Source organism: Musca domestica, unplaced genomic scaffold (genome assembly GCF_030504385.1).
Source record: "Musca domestica strain aabys unplaced genomic scaffold, Musca_domestica.polishedcontigs.V.1.1 15, whole genome shotgun sequence".
In the NCBI taxonomy this organism is placed as follows: domain Eukaryota; kingdom Metazoa; phylum Arthropoda; class Insecta; order Diptera; family Muscidae; genus Musca; species Musca domestica.
Window position 1 is genome coordinate 8,521,111 of NW_026712207.1, and position 23,297 is coordinate 8,544,407.

The 23,297-nt window shown below is 35.9% G+C and overlaps 1 protein-coding gene across 2 annotated transcripts in view; it reads right to left on the reverse strand.

Moving 5' to 3' along the window:
* Positions 1–766: 766 nt before the first annotated feature.
* LOC101890874 (zinc transporter foi) overlaps positions 767–23,297 on the reverse strand; it is a 47,560-nt gene continuing 25,029 nt past the window's right edge. For both annotated transcript variants that reach the window (XM_059119633.1, XM_005179220.4), the window contains exons 2-7: positions 17,254–18,107; positions 12,876–13,266; positions 12,632–12,801; positions 11,748–12,552; positions 8,101–8,369; positions 767–5,881 (exon numbers count right to left, since the gene is read on the reverse strand). In XM_059119633.1, the coding sequence (XP_058975616.1) occupies positions 5,744–5,881; positions 8,101–8,369; positions 11,748–12,552; positions 12,632–12,801; positions 12,876–13,266; positions 17,254–17,826 (2,346 nt within the window). In that variant the 5' untranslated portion in view covers positions 17,827–18,107 and the 3' untranslated portion in view covers positions 767–5,743. The remainder of the gene's footprint in view (positions 5,882–8,100; positions 8,370–11,747; positions 12,553–12,631; positions 12,802–12,875; positions 13,267–17,253; positions 18,108–23,297) is intronic.

The following is a 23,297-nucleotide window of genomic DNA, read 5'->3' on the forward strand; positions in this document are numbered from 1 at the left end:
AATCCATCAGAACGAACATTTGCACGAAAATCAAAGCGAACGAAAACGTAAGCGTTTCAGTGTAATTTTGCGTTCCACTATCTTTTTTCTTTCGTTCGCATGCGAACACAAATGTCAAAATCAGTCACTTGTGTCTTTGCTGTCGTATGATAATAATTAAGAAAAATTGTTTTAACATAAGCATTGCTTGATTGAAAATGGGAACAAAAATGTAAGTAAAAATAATAAATGCAATTTAATATGTGAACAACAAATAAATATTTTTTTTATTTTCTCAATTCCAGCACGAAAAAATCATCAACTACACAGCTGCGGGCACTAGTTGAGTATATGGAGGCTATCTGAGTTCGACAGGGGAGTGCCACACACATCATCCATAAAAAATAGGGCTACGGAAATATTCATTTTTTTATTTTTTAAGAACACAAATAGTTTGAACCCAATCACTAGAAATTTTATTTTGTTTGTTTATTTACAATTACAATTTGTTTGTTTACAACTGAACTGTCAGTTGAGACAGAGCCACTGTTGCTTTTTCGCGTTTAAGTTAGACATTTGGCGCTTTTTTTGCCTTATTTCGCTATTAATTTTTCCAAAAAATATTTAGCAACACTGAATCACGTAAAGCTATGCGAAAAAAAGAACGAAAGTTAGTGGAACGCATTCTTATACGAAAGTGAGTGAGTAGCCTTCGTTCGCACAAATTTTCTTTCGAGATCGTGGAACAGGCTGTTAATTTTTAATTTTCCACAATTTCATCAGTCCATTTTTTTTGTTGTTGTTGAAAACACATTTGTTTATTAAGTATACGTATTTGAGTGTGCATAAATGCCTTGGTGTAGAATTAAATAAAGAAAAATGAAATTGAAGCTATAAAAATAAAATTAAGTGTGGGTTGGGTGACAAGGTGCTGCCGGATGTAATACCTTTTATAAATAATTTAAATAAAATGTGGGGAAAAAATGAGCATAAGTTAAAGATGTGTATTGGCTGTTGTGGAAAAGGTAATAAGTGTGTTGCGGTGAGTATGAAAATTGAGTGTTTTAAATTTTTAGATTTTTCTTTTACTTCAGTGTTTGAAGGAAACATATTGTATTGAAATGGGTTTTGTATTGAATTTTTTATATAAAATTATAGAACTTGCAAGAATCTACTATTTTTTCCAATTTTTTTCGATAGCATAAAGGAAAAATCGGTTATCGTCGTAAAAACTTTTACATTCTTGCAGTTCTGGAACAGATCAATAATTTGCAAAATGGAGGCAGGAGATTATTTTGAGGTAAAAATAAGTTCAAATATTTACAACACATCACCATGAAATCATAAATTTGAGACTTATTTACTTTAAGGTCTTTTTAAATTCCACCCAAGAAACCCTCAAGCCATTACAACAGGCGTTTAAAAGTTTTCTCCTCGAAATACTTCATTACAGATAAACGATTTAAAAATGTATCGAGACTCTAGCATTGTTTCTGGCAACTTTTCTATCTTAGAAGATATCAAGAAGTGTTTCTCTACATAGAAGACCTATTAGAGGACCTTTTTTATAGAATTTGTTGTGTAGATTCGAAAGAAAATCGAATGAAGGATCAGCAATATAATTCAATCAAAACATTTAAGATTTAATTCGGAAATTTTTTTTAGTTTTAGTTATTAAAACTATAAAATGTCCAAAACGTAGGGGAAGGGAAGATATAGGAATTTCAAATATCCCCAAAGATAAAGGTGTAAAATGCATAATTCTTCGGGCAAATACGTTTAGACCTTCTGAGGCATTAGGTAATGCCAAAGCCAACATTTGTTTCGAATTTCATTCAAATTCGACGTTTTCATAAAATCCCCATCGATTTGTTAAAAAAGTCTTCCAACAGCGGTCTCTCCTACAATCAGGAAGAACTGTAGCTCCATATAATCAGAAGCTTTTCATGAGGTACGTTCTTGATAAACGAGCTTCTATGGGATTTGTGCAGAATTAGTCTATCCTTCAATAGGCGTGCTTGATGCAGTTTGTAGGTAGAAAAAAAATGTCGCCATTGATTGGAATATCATCATTGGATTATTTACAAGCAGCTGAGCTTAATTTCGTGTTTTCAGAGTTTTGACCCTTTTGTGGGGGAGGTACCAGAACGAGTGATCCGATCTCTACCATCTTTATAACAGATCTTGTGTTGATTGAAATAATGGGATGTGACAAGTCTGAATGAAGGCGGAGATTTATTTCGTGTTTTATAAGCTTCGTGAATATTCAAAATTGTGACCCTTTGTGGAGGATGTACCAGAAGGAGTGGACCGATATATTTCATCTTCACACCAGACCTTGAGTTAATAACAATATTGCGGTGTGTGCAATTTGAAGAGAATCGGATGCTTATTACGAATTTTATAATCGTTTTGTTTATTTAAAATGTTGACCCCTTTGTGGGGGAGGTACCTGAAGGAATGGTCCGATCTCCACCATCTTTAAAACAGATCTTGTGTTGATGGAAATATTAAGATGTGCCAAGTCTAAGTGAAGTCGGAAATGAATTTCGAGTTTTCAGAGCTTCATGAATATTCAAAATTTTGATCCTTTGTGGGGGAGGTACTAGAAGGAGTGGACCGATATATTCCATCTTCACACCAGACCTTGGCTTAACAAAAAGTATAGTGATGTGTGCAATTTGAAGAGAATCGGATGCTTATTTCGGATTTTATGTTCGTTTTTATAATTCAAAATTTTGCCCCTTTGTGGGGGAGGTACCAGAAGGAATTGTCCGATCTCCACCATCTTTCTAACAGACCTTGTATTGATGGAAATATTGAGATGTGACAAGTCTGAATGAAGTCGGAGACTAATTTCGAGTTTTCAGAGCTTCATGAATATTCAAAATTTGGACCCTTTGTGGGTGAGGTACCAGACGGAATGGACCGATATATTCCATCTTCACACCAGACCTTGGCTTAACAAAAAGTATAGTGATGTGTGCAATTTGAAGAGAATCGGATGCTTATTTCGGATTTTATGTTCGTTTTTATAATTCAAAATTTTGCCCCTTTGTGGGGGAGGTACCAGAAGGAATTGTCCGATCTCCACCATCTTTCTAACAGACCTTGTGTTGATGGAAATATTGAGTCTGAATGAAATCGAATGTTAGTTTCGCGTTTTATGAGCTTCATGGTTACTCAAAATTGTGACCCTTTGTGGGGAGGTACCACAAGGAGTGGACCGATATATTCCATCTTCACACCAGACCTTGGGTAAATAGATTGTGATGTGTGTCATTTGCATATGCAAAGTTTGAAAAAAATCGGATTATCCTTTCTCTTCCTATGCAAAAAATTATTTCCTTTGAAAATTTTGAGCTTTTGTGGGGGAGGTGCCCTAAGAAGTGGACCGATATTGCCCATCTCCAAACTCGATCTAAGTTTGACAATAATATCACGATGTACTAAATTTGGATCAAATCGGATACTCCCTTCGAGAGTTATCGTTGCATCACCCAGCCAGACAAACAAACGGATGGACGGATGGAAATCGCTAGATCGACTGCAAATGTCTGGAAACGGATTTGGTCCAAAGAGACCCCGTGTTTCTAAAAAGTTTTTTCGATGAGGCACATTTTGGCCGTATCAAATGATATATACCCTAGGGTTGAGGTTTTCTAAAAGTAAAATAATCGCTGCTCTTCTAGACACCTATGGTAGGTAGGAGTTTGGTAGGAGAGTCGATTCCATGAATAGACGAACTTAAAGAGGGCTTTGATAGAATGCCATTTTGAAGTCTTCTTGAGTTGGATGGATGGTAGTTCAAAAACATTAATTTGTTATTTCAGAATGGTAGGTAGGAGAATCGATTCCATGAATAGTTGAACTTTAAGAGGGCTTTGATAGAATGCCATTTTGAAGTCTTCTTGCCTTGGATGGTAGTTCAAAAACATTCATTTGTAATTTCAGAATGATAGGTAGGAGAATCGATTCTATGAATAGAAGAACTTAAAGAGGGCTTTTATAGAATGCCATTTTGAAGTCTTCTTGAGTTGAATGGATGGTAGTTCAAAAACATTCATTTGTAATTTCAGAATTGCATTTGTTATTCGAAACATGTTAATTGTGTTTCGAGCATTCCAAACGGTATCATAAAGGAAAAAATCGGTTATCTTAGTAACATTCTTAGATTCTGAAACATATCATCAAAATATTAAAAAACACTTCATTTAAATTTGATAAATTGTTAGAGAATGGGACTGAAATGTTTTGAATATGTGTGGATGTCCTTTATAGACAGAGCTCTATATTTATTTTTCTATATATGAAAAAAATATTATAGAGGTATATAAATGATTGGGCTTCTAGAGGTATTTAAACCGACAATATTTTTGTAGATCCTCCAAAAAAAAAACGAATCATTATTTATTTATAAATACTTGACATTTTAAAGGTCTGCTGTTAAGATTAGATTCTTACTGTTTCCGGAACATATCATCAAAAAAAATATTTAAAAACACCTCATTTAAATTTGAAAATTTCTTGGAGAATCCAACAGAAATGTTTTGAATTACATCTGAAATATGTGTGTGGATGTCCTTTATAGGCAGGACTCCATATTTATTTTTCTATATAGGAAAAATATTATAGGGGTATATAAATGATTAGGCTTCTAGAGGTATTTAAACCGACAATATTTTGTAGATCCTCCAAAAAAAAGAATCATTATTTATTTATAAATACTTGACATTTTAAAGGTCTGCTGTAAAGGGTTACAGTTTGGTTTCTATGAACCAATGTCAAGAATTAAAATCAAAATGTTTTGAATTGCATCGGGAAAAGGTGCAGTTTCTTCCTCAAGCGTTCCATTGCCAAAAAGGAAAGAAGTTAACTTCTTGTATTAGTTGGGGATACTCTTAATGACTCTTCTTCAAATCATGATCTCTTCAATTATTCAAAATATCTTAAATTTCTTGCCAAAACAACCAAATTTGGTTATATTGCATTCCTGCCTCAATGCAAAACATGTTTATAATGGTTTAAAAAATATATATATTCCAATTTTAAATTCATGCATTTTCAAAAAGAAAAAAAAAATCCATTACAATATGTTTTCTCCAAACAACTGTTTTGTGTAATTATGTAATAAATAATCGTGGGTAATTAAATATGAAAGGAAGGAAGAAAGGTAGTATATGTATATATATATGTATATAGAGGAGGTGTATGAGTTAACATTTGAGCTTAATATACTTTGTATAAATACACTTAATTGGTTGTGTTTTGTTTTTTGTTATCACTAAAAAGAGTTGGTTTTTTTGTTTTGATTTTTCAAAACAATGGGATTTCCGTTGTTGTTTTTTGTGTATTTCGTATAATTTGTTGAGGGGAGAGGGGTAAATTTTCCAGTTTTTCGAGAAAATTAAACATAAAATGGCTGTGTTTTCTGTTTGTAGTTTGGTAATAGATACGTTACTTGGTAGGAGGCGTGGCATGGGTGTATGGTTTCATTCGATCTTTTGTATATTGTAAGTTATTAGAATTCGACATTAGAGTATATAAATAGTTTGTTGTTTATTTTGTTTTTAAATAGGTTTATACTTAACTATTATAGGTTTAGATTTCTTTCTTTCTTTCTTTGCTTTGCTTATTGTTTTAGGAATCCATATTAATGTACATGAAGTTAGTGTTATTGTATAGGTTGTTGCCGTTTGTTGTTGTTGTTTTTGTTTTGTTTTCATCTTTAGATTCTTTGTTTAGTTGCCCTTGTATGTGTTAATTAGTTCGTTGAAAAGATATTCATTAAGTCGCCCTCGTAAATGGCTATTAAAAGCATAAGTAATACACCGCTTGACATGCCCAAGATTTGTAGTGCAAATTGTTGTACAGATTTGTGGGCGGCTGATATTTCAGGCATCTGAAAGAAGAAGAGGAAGGAGGGTATAAATAAAAAACCATGTTTATATAGGAATATTAGAAAACAATTATTAATAACAAACAAGTAAGCAAAGGCTACAATCTTTCGGGGTCGACCATGGGATACCCTACAACACCGTAATTTACGTTTAAGTTTCTATAGATCTGAAATCCTATGGACTGGAATTATCGAGTCGCTCAACATATTGGTATACATAAGTGGACTACTTTGTAAAATGTTCTATGTGAAAATACCGAAAAATCAATCACCTATTTTTCTATGACGATCCCAAAGTAATCTCGAAAGAACACCCATCTCTTGCATGTTTTTAAAATTTTTATTATACCCATAGCCATACAGGGTGAGATAAAAAAAAACTGCAACAAAGTCAAACTGCAACAAAGTCAATAAGTTTAGATTTTTTGGAATTGGTCACCATTGACACGAATTATGGCCTTTACACGGCCAATGAAACCGTCATGCGCTGCCGGATTTTGTTCAATTCCCGGAGAAGCGCTTGCTTGAGGTGATCGACACTTTGGTATTTTTTAGTGCTAACCTTGCTTTCCAAAATACTCCAGACGTAGTAGTGCAACGGATTGGTGTCCGGAAATTTTGGTGGCCAGTGTGCGCTGGAAATGAAGCGACGAACCTCATTTTGTAACCGTTTTTGGATGGCGCACGCTGAGTTCGATGATGCTCAGTCCTGTTGGAATGTCAAAGGTCTGCGGCCAAAATGTTTGCGTGCCCAAGTCTCTAAAACACCCTCCAGAATGTGATGTGTGATACAGGCCCGCACAATACGCTGCACCTCTTTAATTGCACAGTCAAACCTACCCAACCTTCTCCAGAAGATCTCTGACTACAGTCCATTAAAGTAGCCAAATTTCTAAACCTGGAGCTGGAACCGCAAAAACTTGCATATACTACTACTACAACAACAACAACCAGCGACCATCGGCTGTTATGACGGCCCACACCATCACAATGACCGGCGCCTTGAGTTCTGGTGGTCAACCGAAGGTGCACATTTTCAGCTGACCTCTTTGGCAAGTAAACACGATCTTTTTTTTTTTTTTTTTGTTTACAAACTGGTGGACAACGAATGTTTTCTCATCGAAGAAAACTAAATTCGACAGTTCACCACTTTCGGCCAAGAGAAGCAACTCTTTAGCTCTTTTGAGTCTATTTTCTTTCTGTTTCGGTATAAGTTCTTGCACTTTTTGGAATTTCAATGGCTCATTTTTCAATATTTAACGAATGTACTTTCCCCAAAGGATCAACATTTTGAATGTCTTTGAAGCTTATAAATTACGAAATTAACATCCGATTCCATTCAGACTTGGCACATCTCAATATTTCCATCAAAACAAGATCTGTTATAAAGATGGTAGAGATCGGACATTTTTTTCTGGTACCTCCCCCACATAGGTTTCAAGATTTTGAAAAAAAAAACAATTAAAGTGAAATAAGCATTTTGCTTACGCAAGATCTGTTGTGAAGATGATATATATCTGCCAACCCCTTCTGGTACCTCATCCACAAAGGATTACAATTTTCAATACTTCAACTTAAATTTGCTATATCTAAATATTTCTCTCAACTCGAAACCTGAGATGAATATGAAATTTGATTTCGCTTAAAATTGGATATAAATGTTTGATTTTCTTGTAATTTTTCCCATTTTCTGTATTAGATGAAGTATAAAAATGGAATTCTGCGGTCGACTATATCTAGTACCCGATGCACATTTTAACGTTTTCTAAAAAATATCACACATCTCATATAAATTGAAGAAAGTAACCAATATAGTCCAAACCTGGCAAGTCGCAATATTTATAACATACTTATTTAGGTCTTATACAAAATAGACAATATTGGTCCATTGCTTCGGAACCTACTCCATAGAGGGTCAACAATTTGAATAATCATAACAGAAGTCAAAATATATTAAAATAAGCAAACATTGAATGAGGGTATACATCTGTCCACAAAACTGACTGATACTTTTAAAATTGTTAATTTTTATTAATTAAAAAAAAAACACTAATAGAAGAATTTGTGCTTGACTTTCGTATTGTCATACAGGAACATACCCTAAAATTCTCATCTACCATTCATAAAAAAATAAATAACAACACGTTACTATAATTCCAACGAATTTCCCCTTTCCATCTTTATGGGTGTCAAGTTCTATTAGTTTTCTTCATTTGACTTACCATATCAACCATAGCTATATAAATAAATAGACCAGCAGCTGCTGCAAACATCCATTGGGCCGTCTCATGTGACTGGCCGAAAATAATACCCACAATCATGCCAATGAAACTTAAGACTCCCGTCAAGAGATTATAGTAGACAGCCGATTTCACCGACATACCAGCCTTTATCAAAATAGCAAAATCGCCCAGCTCATGCGGTAGTTCATGACAAAATACAGCCAATGCTGTAGAGAAGCCACCAGCAAGATTTTCGGCAAAGGCAGCGCCTGAAAAAAATAGAGAGACAGAAAATTAAAAATATAAAATTTTAAGGAAAAATAAAACCAAAGCTAAATATAAAAGTTGTTGGGGATGTAAATTCTTTGATAGGACATATCTATAGGTATTCTGTAAAATTTTAGGTATCTTCTATGGATAGAAGACATTTTTAGTGTCTTCACTGGACTAACAAGCTGTTATAGATTTTTTACATACATATATACATTGTACAGAAGGTCTTAATACAAGGTGGAGCAAAAGTAATCCTATCGGAAAATGCTATAATTTTTACGATTGCCCCCATCGGAAATTTATCAGCCATATCGGAAATTTACTTTTGCGCCACATTGTACATGCATACGATATCTTTTGGCTGTAATTAAGACATTAGGAACCAATCGTAAAATTTATAGCATTTTCTGATAGGAGGATTACGTAAATGCTACCATAGGAACGCCATAGAGGTAAACACTGCGCAGGTATTCTTTCAGCTGTCCTTTCAACAGGTAAACGACTAGCTCTTTTCAATTGGCAGATGGTCTTTTAGAAACCTTCAACAGGTAAGAGGCTCTACTCTGTGAATATCATTTGAGTGTAAATTAAATGATTGGGTTGTAGATCAAAACTTAAAACGAGATTTGGTTGCTTCAAGTCTCAACCCTTTGTTTACTCACTTGAAACTTAGATTTTCCCCATAAAAGGCACTGTATAGCTAAAACATAAGAATTTCAAGAAATCTAAGTTCGAACATTTCCAAAACTGTGGAAGAGGTAGGAACTTTTCCCCTCTATTATAGAGGTTAATTTGCGATGTAAACTTTCAAAACGCTGTAACATTTACTCTACTTTCATAATCTATTGCATTCTTCCCGAAATAATGAAAACAATGCATTTTGTCTCACAGTGTTATTATGAAGACCTATGGAGGTATTCAGTCAGCATGACGTACATAGTTTTGTATATAGTTCAAGAGGGTCTGCCTCTATATTCAGATGACATTCCACATGACTTCTGTAGCTGGAAGACCTATTGAAAATTGTGACGCTTTGTGGGTGAGGTACCAGAAGGGGTTCAGAGTTATATATCACCTTCACAGATCCTGTGTTATCTAACATGTTTGCATGTGTGAAATTTAAAGAGAATTGTATGCTTATTTCGCTTTCTTTCAGTGTTTTGTTTTTCAAAATCTTGAACGTTATGTGGGGGAGGTACCGGAAGGAGTTGACCGATATATTCCATTTTCACAACAGATCTTGAGTTAGTATAAATAATGGGATGTGTGAAATATGAAGAGAACCGGATGTATATTTCGGGGGGAGGTACCAGAAGGAATGGTCCGATCTCTATCATCTTTAAAAAAGATCTTGTGTTGATGGAAATATTGAGATGTGCCAAGTCTGAATGGAAGCGGATGTTCATTTCCAGTTTTATGAGCATCATGGGTATTCAAAATTTTGACCCTTTGTGGGGGAGATACCAAAAGGTGTGATCCGACCTTTACCATCTTCACAGGAGATCTTGGGATAGTAGAAATAATGGGATGTGTGAAATATGAAGAGAACCGAATGCATATTTCGGATTTAATAAACGTTTTGGTTATTCAAAACTTTAACCGTTTGTGGGGGAGGTACCAGAAGGAATGGTCCGATCTCTACCATCTTCACATCAGATCTTGTATTGATGGAAATATTGAGATGTGCCAAGTCTGTATGGAATCGGATTTTAATTTCCAGTTGTTTGAGCTTCGTGGATATTCAAAATTTTGACCCTTTGTGGGGGAGATACCAGAAGGAGTGATCCGATCTCTACCATCTTCACAGTAGATCTTGGGATAGTAGAAATAATGGGATGTCTGAAATATGAAGAGAACCGAATGCATATTTCGGATTTTATAAACGTTTTGGTTATTCAAAACTTTGACCCTTTGTGGGGGAGGTACCAGAAGGATTGGTCCGATCTCTATCATTTTTATAACATATCTTGCGTTGATGGAAATATTGAGTTGTGCCAAGTCTGAATGGAATCGGATGTTAATTTCCAGTTTTATGAGCTTCATGAATATTCAAAATTTTGACCTTTTGTGGGGAAGGTACCAGAAGGAGTAGACCGATATATTCCACCTTAATACCAGAGCTTGGGTTAATAAAAATATTGGAATGTGCGAAATTTGATGACAATCGGAGTCTTACATCACATTTTATGAGAGTTCTAATTATTCAAAATTTTGACCCTTTGTGGAGTAGGTACATGATTAAGTGGACTAATATTGTCCATTTTCGCACCTGACGTAGCACTGACGCAAATATAAGGATTTGCAAAGTTGGAGCAAAATCGGATTATCGTTTCTCTTTCTGTGCAGTTAATTATTTTCTTTGAAAATTTGGACATTTTCTGGGGATGTACCAGAAGGAGGGGACTAACATTGCCCATCTCCGAACTCGATCTAAGTTTGATAATAATGTTACGATGTACCAAGTTTGGAGCAAATCGGATACTCTGTTCGAGAGTTATCGTGCGCAAAAGCCAGATAGACAGAAGGACGGACTTACATCGCTAGCTCGACTCCAAATGTCCTGAAACGAATTTGGTCCAAAGAGACCTACGGTCTAAAACAGTTATTTCAATGAGGAACGTTTTGGTATCAAATGATATATACCCTCTCTAGCCATAGGAGCCAAATACTGTTCAAGTGGCATTTTGAACCCATTTTAGTTCCCTAGTTATAAAATAAACTATTCGGGAAACAAAGATCTTCTACACTTAATAAAACTTTTCGTGGCCTTCTATGGTTATGACTCTGTAAAAGCCTTGTATATTTGAAAGGCCCAAAAAGGAAGGTAAATGCTTGAGTTCTTTTCAGAGGCGTGCTTAGTTACGAAGATATTTTTGAGGTCTTTGGGACGTCGTTCATAGTTTTGTATGTAAATAATGCTTTATTTTTTCTACAGTTAAATGGTTATATATAGGGTTTCTAAATGCGGACCTAATACATGATTTTTGTGGTCAGTGTATGAGAAAACAACGTCTTTCTTTGAATGGAAAGCCATCTAGGTATGGAGGACAATTTACTATTTTTAACCTAAATATATTGTTTTTATAAAAGATCTGAGAGTTATCTATTGCCCTGTACAAGAACCTGCAAGAATCTACCAACTTTCCATTTTTTTTTTGATATCAAAAAGGGAAATCGTTTATCGTTTATCGAACGTAAAACGTTTACATTCTAGCATTTCTGGAACAGACCATCTATTGATAGAATGGTCTTATTTAGCCTTATGGAGAAGGACTTTTGCCATGTCATCTATAAATAATATATATATAAAAACATTTACTAATTTGTTCCCTAAACGTCTAATTTTTATAAAAACAAAATCTCTAGGCACTTACCTATTGCCATGCCATCGGTGAAATTGTGTAACCCATCACCCATAATGATCATCCAGACAACGGCACTCAGCGATTCCGGTGGTGAATGGACATGACCATGTTTATGCGAATGGCCATGGTGTGAGGATTCATGTTCTCTTAGTATAACTGTTACCGTATTATCTTTGCCATTTGAATTGGCGGCGCCAGTGTTAATACCGGCGCCAGCTGTATCACCCACCACATTGCCATCTAAATCGGTGGCCAATGTACTGCTGTCGGGTATGGTGTGACTTTGACACGATGAGGTGCTATTCGCTTGTGATGATTGCTGCAGATCATTATGATGGTGCTGATGAGAATGATTGTGTCCCTGATGATGATGATGCTGATGATTTCTATCCGTAAGTGGTGCATAGTTATTTTGCGATGTTGAAAGCAATGATTGTGTGGCATTTTCCCCGGCATCCAAATCCAATTTGCCATTACGTGTCGCCGCATTGTGGACATTCTCCACATTTTTATTGTTGGGCAAATGTAGCCAAACATCATTTTTGGTATCCATTGCTATTTCATCATAACAATAGGGATATGAACTGTATTTCGATTTGCACACCTTGTCACCGGCCACCGAATTATTGTGCGATGAGTCGGGATCTCTCATTACCTTGGCCCGGGTGGGTTTATTGGTCTCTTTTTTGGCAATGCTTTTACGCCATTCGGAAACCATGGTCAAGCCATGTTCGGTTATGTAAAAGAAGACAATACCACCCATACAGGTAAGGCCTTTGAAGATCATATTACTTTCGCTTTGGCCAGCCAGAGACTGTAAAATAAAAAAAAAATAAAAATATTCTAAATTAGTAACTCATTGTGAAACTGCAGGGTGCTATGTTCCTACTTACATGTGGTAACAAATGCAGCAAAGCATCACCTGTCATGGTGCCAACAGCCAATGCCACCAGAAACTGTATAATGTGTTTGTAGAAACGTGAGTTCATAACGGGGATTATGGCCACACCAACCAGGCCCAGAATACTGCAGGCAAATACGGCGGCAAATGAATAGATCCAGACTGAAATTAAAGTGAGAGGAGGAGATATTTAAAAATTATTTTTACTTAATAACTTATATAAGTTCCATACTCACCATACATAATATCCTCCTTGGGACGATCCACATGCTGCGATCTCACATCGATTTGCAACAATACTTCATTTTCTATGCATCCCTTGTTGTTGGCATCACTATTGGAAGTCAGCTGATATAACAAAACCGGACAGACATGAACAATGTCATCATGTGTAAGGGTATAATTGAAATATCCATGATGGCCCTCATCTCCATGGTGTTCCACATGTGTATGGGCCAGTGCACAACCTTCAGATGTATCCGAACAATTTCTACTTTCTAGTTCTTCATGATGGTGGTGGTGGTCGTGATGATGATTATGATCATCATGTTCCGCATCATCATGATCATGTTCATGTGCAGAGGGGTGAGGTTTAACATAGCTTATCAACTTTGAGTCTCTAATGCACTGTAAGAAAAGGAGGAAGGAAAATAAATGTTATGAGAAAACTGCCGCAAAAATGACTGAGCCACAATTTGTCAGAAAAATGTGTTAAATATTGTGCAGCTAGTATTTGGAAACTGTTCCAAAAACTTTTCCAGTGACTTTTATATTCAAAAACCTTCTAAGGTCGTCCATTGTCTTGTAAGGAAACAAAGATTATTTTCACTAAGTAAAACTTCTTCAGGTCTACTACGGCTGGTACCCCCTAAAAGTTTTAGAATACCCAATAAAAGAGGCCTCCAATATTTATGCTATGATAAAATAAAGCCTTCCAATTAATGGAGGACCATCTAGAAGTCCTGTATAAACCAAAATTTGCCATGCTGCTATATTTCATAGCTAAAAGATCGTATAATAGGGATCTATGGATAGATGATCTTCCGCAAGAATTCTATAACCTAAAGATATTCTAAATTGTTAGAGACCTAGTTTTTCGTGGGATTCAAGTACCGTTTAAACCTATTTAAGAAGACATTTTATGGTCAAAACACCATGGAGAGAAACTCAACACAAACAATTTTTACAGAGACCATCTAAAGGTCCTCTAGGGAACTTCTAGTTGTCTTCTCATTATGAATCCTTCCTAGAGGTGGACTATGGTCTATAGGAGGCTTACGTATCTGTAGAACCTTTTAGAATCACAAATCTTATGGAAAGCGATACAAGTCTTAAAATTTCCCAGAAGGATCATATCGACCTATTCCTTTCAATGAGAGGTTGATCCAACTGGGGAAATGAGTGATAGTAATTGATTACAAATCTGGGGTCATTTTGAGAGACAACGTTATCTAAGCCGAGGAGGATCGGAAAATACATGGATGGACATTAGCCCGACGTCAAGGAAGTGGACGGAAGAAAACAGCAACATCAGCAGAAATGGTTCGAAAAATAAGTTAATCGAAGCCCGCGCCGCAGTGGCTGAAAAATGGCTCGTGAGCTGAACATATCGCAATATTCGATTCGACAAATATTGAAAAATGAACTCAGTGTAAAGCCATTGAAATTCCAAAAAGTGCAAGAACTAACACCGCAACAGAAAGAAAATAGACTCGAAAGAGCTAAAGAGTTGCTTCGCTTGGCCGAAAGTGGTGAACTGTCGAATTGGGGTTTCTCCTTCTCCGATGAGAAAACATTCGTTGTCCAGCAGTTTATAAACAAACAAAATGATCGTGTTTACTTGCCAAAGAGGTCAGCTGAAGATGTGCAACTTCGGTTGGCCACCAGAACTCAAGCGCCGGCCATGGTGCTGATGGTATGCGCAGCCATAACAGCCGATGGTCGCTCTCCGCTCGTATTAGTCGACCGTGGCATCAGAATAAATGCCGTATATTATCGCAAAAATATTCTGGAGGGTGTATTAAAGCCTTGGGCAGGCAAACATTTTGACCGCAGACCTTGGACATTCCAATAGGACTCAGCACCCACCATCGCACTCAGCACGCGCCACCCCACAATGTCCACCAAAATCTCCGGATACCAATCCGTTGGACTATTGTGTCTGGAGTATTGTGGAAAGCAAGGATGGCACTAAAAAATACCAAAGTGTCGATCAGCTCAAGCAAGCGCTTCGCAGGGAATACGCCAAAATACCGCAGAGCAACATTCGAGAAAGGAGCTAGAACTAAACTCGACAATATCTACGAAGGTATACAAAAGAGTGAATTTTCTGACCGACAAACTATTTCAAAAAGCTAATACAAGGGTCCCCCAATTGCGATGTTTGCGGAAATTCGGACTGGAATGACCCTCCGAATCTCGCATTGACGTCGTGTCACGTTCCTCTCAGAGAACATGTTCCTCTCAGAGAACATGTCCGATGGTGAAACAAGTTTCAATTTGGGCAGGTCGTCTTTTTCCCAAAACCGGAGTAGTGTTCTGCGGAGAGATTCTTCCTCAGCGAAATCCAACACAGTCATAAAGACCTGGACTGAGGAAGAAGGCTGGGACCAGAAGTGGCATATGTTGAACCATTTACACCAGAAATTGTGGCAGAGATAGACTGAGTGGGCAACTGATGGCGCTTTTGTAAATTATCTGTGATAAACGAAGCCTCCGAACCTGGGTCGATGAGAGCATGAACGGGATACGAAAGTCCTAAGTGAACAATGTTAATCATTTAAAAAAAATGTAAAAAATTATGACGTTTGACTTTGTTGCAGTTTTTTTTATCTCACCCTGTATCACCCTATCAATTCAAGTAATGATTTCTAAATTTTCCGAATCTTATGTGTTTTTCCTTTATGGAAAAACGTTACTATAGCTTTTAAAAAGCATCCTTTATTTTGACTGAAACCCATTTGTGTGAGAAATGCTTACGTTTCCTTTCGAGCTGTCGATTCAAGTCACCATTTGTGCAGAATCAGAAAGGTTTTGGAACCCAAACGGATTTTTATATTGAATGAAATAGAAAGCTCCGATTGCCTCGGAGAATAGTCCATTATTTTTGTTAAAATTTATTAAACGGGTGCATTCGGACATATTTCCTAATTTTGTAATTTCCTCATTGTGGAGAGCTCATTATACCCTACACCACAAAGTGGTCAGGGTATTATGTCTTTGTGTATTTGTTTGTAACAGGTAAAAGGAAACGAGATAGACCCATAGTTCCTTTTGATGATCTGCATAGAGTCACATTCTGAGTCGATTTATGCATGTCCGTCCGCCGTCTGTCCATGTATTTTTGTAAACAAAGTACAGTTCGCATTTATTGCCCTATCCAGATGACATTTTGCACAAACAATTTGTTTGGCCCAAGGACGAACCCTACTAACATTGGAGATAATCGGTCAAAATTTAGATATAGCTCCCACATATATCTTCGTCCGATTTGCCTTTTATTGTGCACCAAACGTGTAATATCAGCCCGAATAGTATGGAATTTGGGACATACAACCAAATTAGGCCTGAAAATAAGTATGCTAAAATTGATCGAAATCGGTTCAGATCGATAGCTCCCATATATATTGTTTATCCGATTTGTTATTTTGGTCCTCCGCAGCCGTAATATGCACTCTGTAACAACAATATTTGGGGAAATATATCAAATGCAGCTCAGAAATACCTTTGTTAAATTTTATCGAGATCGGTTCGGATTTGGATATAGCTCCTATATATAACTTCATACGATTTACTTTTTATTGTGCACCAAACGTCTAATATTTGTCCAAAAGGGATGGAATTTGGCACTTACGACCGAATTGAGTCTAGAAGCTAGTATGTCAAATTTGGTGAAGATCGGTTCAGATATAGCTATAGCTCCCATATATACTGTTCATCCGATTTGTTATATTTGTTACCCACAGCCGTAATATGCACTCCGTAACAACGTTATTCAGGGAAATATATCAAATACAGCTCAGAAATATCATTGCCAAATTATATCGAGATCGGTTCAGATTTGGATATAGCTTCCATATATATTTATTGTTGTTATTTTTTTTTATATATTTTTATCCGATTTTAAATTATTTGTGCACCAAAAGGCCAATACAAGTCCGAATTAAAACGATACAAATGCTTCGGCATATTTAGTCCTTTGAACTTTAAATTATAATTATAATCATAGCGTGTATGATTGATTTCTCCTATAAAAACTTTAATTGTTATGCGGAGCTCTACTAAATTAGCAAAGTGATGTAGGGTATCATAAAGTCGGACCCGCCAGACTTTAAGACTTTTTTTACTGGTTTTCTCATTGTGAAGGCTGGACCGGGACCGAACGCATTCTTTACTTGATTTCTGAGAAGTTTTTACCCATTTTCTTCCTTTTCTTCTTCCTATCGACAATATTCCTGTTAAATTTCCCAATTTTTCTATAGTTTCAGAACGAACACAAGGAAAAGAGCACCCCCAAGCAAAGTTGCTAAAGAATCCTTACACCTAAAGCTTATATCTAAAACAAAATTAATATGAAATTATTTTTTTATAAATATTTTATATATTCTCACTTACGGTTTCATTATCACTATCATCCTCATGATTTTGTAGAAATTTCTGCGGCAACAACTGATGCAGGCCCAATTTCTCCAACATCCTTTGGAAATCTTCCACATTTATTGTATCACCACCGCTGCCGTATTCACTGAATATTCTGCGCACAAATGTCTCTGTGATTTCGGGCCTCTGCATTTGAACATCACTGGATACCTTGCCATGATCGGCATGACGTTTTTTTCTTATGCGATTGCTATTATCACCACCGTTTGTATTCGTTGTGCTGGCCATATATGTGGGTGAGGTGCGGATAGATACGTTATCATCTGTGGTGGGATTCTGTTGTTGTGGTTGATACTGTGTTTTGGCAGAATAACTCGTTGTGGCGATTATATCCTTATTTTTATATACAACGGCATTCATGGGTGTTTGCTCCCAGCCGGCAGGGTTGTGAATGTGTTCACCACCATTGGGAGGAGGTGGAAAAGAAGACATTTTTCCAGGAAATAATGTCTCAACATGTTGTTCACATGGTAGGTGATCTGCACACAGGAGGCAGACCACACAAACGGCCATTATATGGCGAGCCATGGTACATAATCTCCTTACTCAAGCAGAAACACACAAAACACACTCTCTCTCTCTCTGTCTGTCTCTCGCTCTCTCCGTTACTCTATTGCTGTTTGGCCTTATTCTAATTGGAATCCTTGTTACATCCAAAAACAAATGATTTATTTCTTTTTCTTCTTCTTCTTGAGGATAAATTCCCGCCGAAGCTAAGAAATTTGACTTGTTTCCAGTTGGGATGCTGAGTGATTACAGTCGACAATTGGTTTTCATAATCGTGTAGTTATTCTATTCAGTGACTGAATCTAAAAATAAAGAATGAGAATGAGAGAAGCTGTTAGTTAAATCAGAATCGACAATCAATGAAATCTTATCGAAACAATTAAAAATTCAATTGTTACATCTGTTTTGGTTATAGTTGTTGGTGTTTTTATTTTATTCTAAACAACATAACCATATTAAGAAATAATAATAATTATACAACAACAAAAAAACATCATCGACTGGCGGTCCACTATCCGTCCACATACACATCCAAACACACACACACAGTAGTATTTTCATATGTAAAATACGTTTTGAAATTTCAAACCCACATCGTTTTTTTATATCAAAGCTCCCAACTATTTTAAGCAGGCCTTTTGGATGAGGTATGCAGATTTTATTTGTTTTTTTTTTGTTTCGATATGAACACACGTAATATTCACATAAAAGGATTGTATTTAGAATTTCCGGTTATTGAAATGATGTAGAACAGTTTTTCTTATGAAACTTTGGAGAATGAAAAGAGATTTGATTGATAACTGATTTTTATAAACTGTTATACTCTCGTCTACTTACACGAATACTCCAGCAATGAACAATGATTGAAGTTATTAAAAATTAATTTAACTAATAATGGAATTAAATTTGAAACTTGAGGTCATAATAAATAAATCTGTATAAAGGGTATTTTTTAAGAGCTATAGGATAGTTTTGAATGAGATAGTTTTTATAACCTCCACCATTCTATGGAGGGTATATTAACATTGTCATTCCATTTGTAACTCGAAATATTTATAATAGACCCTACAAAGTATACATATATATTCTGGATCAGCGTAAAATTCTAAGACGATCTAGCGATGTCCGTCTGTTTGTTGTAATAATCTTTCGAACGAATTGAGATAGAAGGCTAAAATTTTGCGTATATGCATATTTTGCCAGAAGGCAGATTAAGTTCATAAATGGGCTATATCGGTCCACGTTTTCGTATAGCCCCCATGTAACGGTACCTCCCAATATTCGGAATTTTCATGATTTTAGCGACATTATATACAAGAATTATTTCGTATTTGAAGTTCGTAATGGGTACATGTCTTCGTATAGCCCCCATAAAAGGGTAGTTCCCGATATTCGGTATTTTGACGATTTCAGCAACATTATTCATCGGAATCGGTTCAAATTTCGTGTTGGGAGATCTTATTTGTTACTACAGCCTATGAAAAAAATTCGTATGCAGGTCTACTTCTTCGTATAGCCCCCATTGAACGGCTCCTCCCGATATTCGGTATTTTGATGATATCAGCAACATTATTCATCGGACTCGTTTCAAGTTTCGTGTTGGGAGATCTTATTGGTTACTACAATGAAAAAAAAATCGTATGGAGGTCTACGTCTTCGTATATCCCCCATATAACGTTACATCCAGATATTTGGTATTTTGATGATTTTAGCGACATTATTCACCAGAATTGTTTTAGATTTGGTACTTGAAGTTCGTAATGGGTACTACAGCCTATGACAAAAGCAAAAGCAGGTCCACGTCTTCGTATAGTCTCCATATAAAAGTTTTCATTTAAGTGGTAGTTTCGGGAAGTTTTTTTTTGAAAATCTTCAAGTTCCTTCCAAATGGGGGAGGGTATTAAAAGTTCGGCCCGGTCAAACTTAGCTGTTTTTTTACTTGTTTTTAATTCATATTACGGTCCATATAATTTAATGCTTGAAAATTATATCATGCAATATTTTTTTTAATCTTTAAAACCGCCCTTGGCATCTTCAGACAGAGGAGGTTAAATTATTATACCCCCAGCCATATGGCTATATATCATTTGATACGGCCAAAACGTGGCTCATCGTTATAACTGTTTTAGATCCTAGGTTTTTTTGGACCAAATCCGTTTCAAGACATTAGGAGTCGATTTAGCGATGTCCGTCCGTCTGGCTAACTGGTGCGCACGATAACTCTCGAAGGGAGTACCCGATTTGGTCCAAACTTGGCTAAGTTATGTGCGAAAATGGACAACATCGGTACACTCCTTCAAGCACCTCCCCCCACAAAGAGATAATTTTTTAAGTAATAACTCCCATAAAATATGATTTAATTATCCGATTGTCTTCGAATTACACACATCACAATATTTTCACGAACCCAAGTTCTGGTGTGAAGACGGAATATATCGGTCCACTCTTTCTGGTACCTCCCCCCAAAAAGGTCAAATTTTAAAAAAAATAGATTTTACTGCACAGCAAGAGAAAGGATAATCCGATTGGGCTCCAACCTTGCAAATCCTAATATTTGCATCAGTGCTGGATCCAGTGTGAAAATGGACAATATCGGTCCACTCTATCAAGTACCTCACAAATGAGGGTCAACATTTTTGAATATTTATAGCTCTTTTAAAATGTAATGTAAGAATCCGATTGTATTTAAATTACACACAACACGCTATCTTTATTTAGACACGGTCTGGTGTAAAGATGGAATATATCGGTCCACTCCTTCTGGTACCTCCCTCACAAAGTGTCAAAATTTTAAATATCCCTGATGGTCATAAAACGCGAAATGAACATCCGATTCCATTCAGACTTGACACATCTCAATATTCCCATCAGCACAAGATCTGTTATAAAAATGGTACAGATCGGACCATTTCTTCTGGTACCTCCCCCACAAAGGGTCAAAGTTTTAAATAACCAGAACGATTATAAAATCCGAAATAAACATTCGGTTCCCTAAATATTTCACACATCTCCATTATTTCTACTAACACAAGATCTCTTGTGAAGATGGGATCTATCGGTCCACTCCTTCTGGTACCTCCCCCACAAAGGGTCAATAATCCAAACCTGGAGTGCCGCAATATTCATATCATATTTATTGTGGTCCGACACGAAATGGACAATATTGGCCCATTCCTTCGGAACCTACTCCATAGATGGTCAACAATTTGAATAATCTTAACAGAAGTCAAAATATATTTAAAGAATCGGACAACATTTGTCGGCAAACTGCGACTGAGATTTTTATACCCTCCACCATAGTATGGAGGGTATATAAAGTTAACACCTCGAAATATACATTTTAGACCCCACAAAGTACATGTATTCTTGATCAGCATAAAATTCTATGTCGATTTAGCGATCCGTCCGTCTGTGGAAATCACTCTAGCTTCCGAATGAATTGAAGCAGATTGATAAAATTTTACTAAATATATATTATGTCTGTACGACTTTTGGTATTGAAAATGGGCTATTTAGGACCACGTTTTGGTATAGGCCCCATATAAAGGTACCTTCCGATATTCGGTATTTTGATGATTTTAGCGACAATATGCATCGGAATTGTTTCAAATTTGGTATTTGAAGTTTGAAATGAATACTACAGTATATGACAGAAAATTGTCTGGGCAGGTACACGTCTTCGTATAGCCCCCATATAACGTACCTCCCGATATTCGGTATTTTGATGATTTCGGCGATATTTTTCACCGGAAATGTTTCATATTTGGTATTTGAAGTTCGTTATGGATACTACAGCCTATGACAGAAAATTGTCTGTGCAGGTTCACGTCTTCGTATAGCCCCCATATAACGGCACCTCCCGATATTCGGTATTTTGATGATTTCAGCTAAATTATTCACCGATTTTTTTTAAGTTTCGCATTGGAATATTGTAATGGCTTATGACAAAAGTTACCTATGCAGGTCCATGTCGTCGTATAGACCCTAATGGAACAGCTACATTCGGAATTTTAAGAATTTTTAACGGATGTTATTATTTTGAGAATTGCCAAATTCGTTCCAAATGGCGGAGGGGATTCAAAGTTCGGCCCGGCCGAACTTACAGCTTTTTTACTTTTGTATATTTTTCTATTAAGGATCAGTATGGACTCGCCTCTTAAAATTTACTGCATAAAAATCAGTTTAAAAAAACTCTACACAGCTCATCCATGTTAAAAAAATATTGTTGCCTCTGACAATATCAAAATTTGTCATCCCTACTTTATTTATTCAAAACAAGTATTTAATAAAATTCTCATTACATTTCCTAGCATGCAAGTTTATTGATATTAAATTTCTCTCGAGAAGAATTAAAATAATTTTCTCAATTTTATTTAATTTTTATTCATTTATAATCGTTAAATCGCAAAAATAAAAAAACAAAAGGTAATTGTGTAATTGCAAATTAATTGAAATAATTAGGAAAAAAAATGTAAAACACAATAGTTGGCATACCGTTTAATTTGACGATCATGTTTATATGTATGGTGATGGTATCACACAGGCAATTATATGTAGCGAAGGAACTATGACTCAGATATACGAGCGCAGAGGAATAAGAACATCAGTATTTTATGAAGAAAAATATATCTAAACTTACAAAAAAAAAGGAAACCCTCTAAATATTGGTCAAAAGACCACACATAAATGGTATATTCCACAACTTCCAGAATGTAAAAGTACGGTAGCCGATTTTTCGTTTATGATATCGAAAAAATTTTCCAAACTAGTAGATTCTTTCAGACCAAAACAGAAACAGACCAAAAATAAATTTAATGCAATATATCTTTTCCAACTCAATTTTGCTTTAAATTTGCTTGAAAATATAACTTCAAAAAGAAATTATGGAATTTACAGATAACTACCCAAAATTTGATTAACACAAATAGAAATTAAATATATTTTGTGTTTCCCATTCATAGGATTTTTTTTCTTTGGTGTAAACCTTGTTTTATGATTTTTTTTTTTCATTTCCTTAAACGAACCACCTCAATGTAACCACGATTTTTCTATTTTTGAAATTCAGCAACACCGAAATTGACATTTAGCAACATTGACAACACTGCTGCCACTGCTGCTGACACCTGAATGTTATTTGCTCAACCTTTATGTTTGCCGTGTGTTAAAAGTGCTTCCGTTCATTGAGTATATGTAAATATTAACCTACTTTGCTTTGATATCACTTCGAAGTGAATTGTGTTTGTATTTGTTGTTTGTAAAGATAAAAAGAACGAATTTTCCAAATCAATTTTTAGAAGTAAGTAAAATTCCGGGTGACATTTTATAGATATTAAACAGTTTTACCGTGGAAGTTTTTTATACCCTCAGCCATGTGGCTAGAGAGGGTATATATCATTTGATACGGCCAAAACGTGCCCCATCTAATAAACGGGTTTAGACCCTGGGTCTCTTTGGACCAAATCCATTTCAGGATATTTGGAGTGGATCTAGCG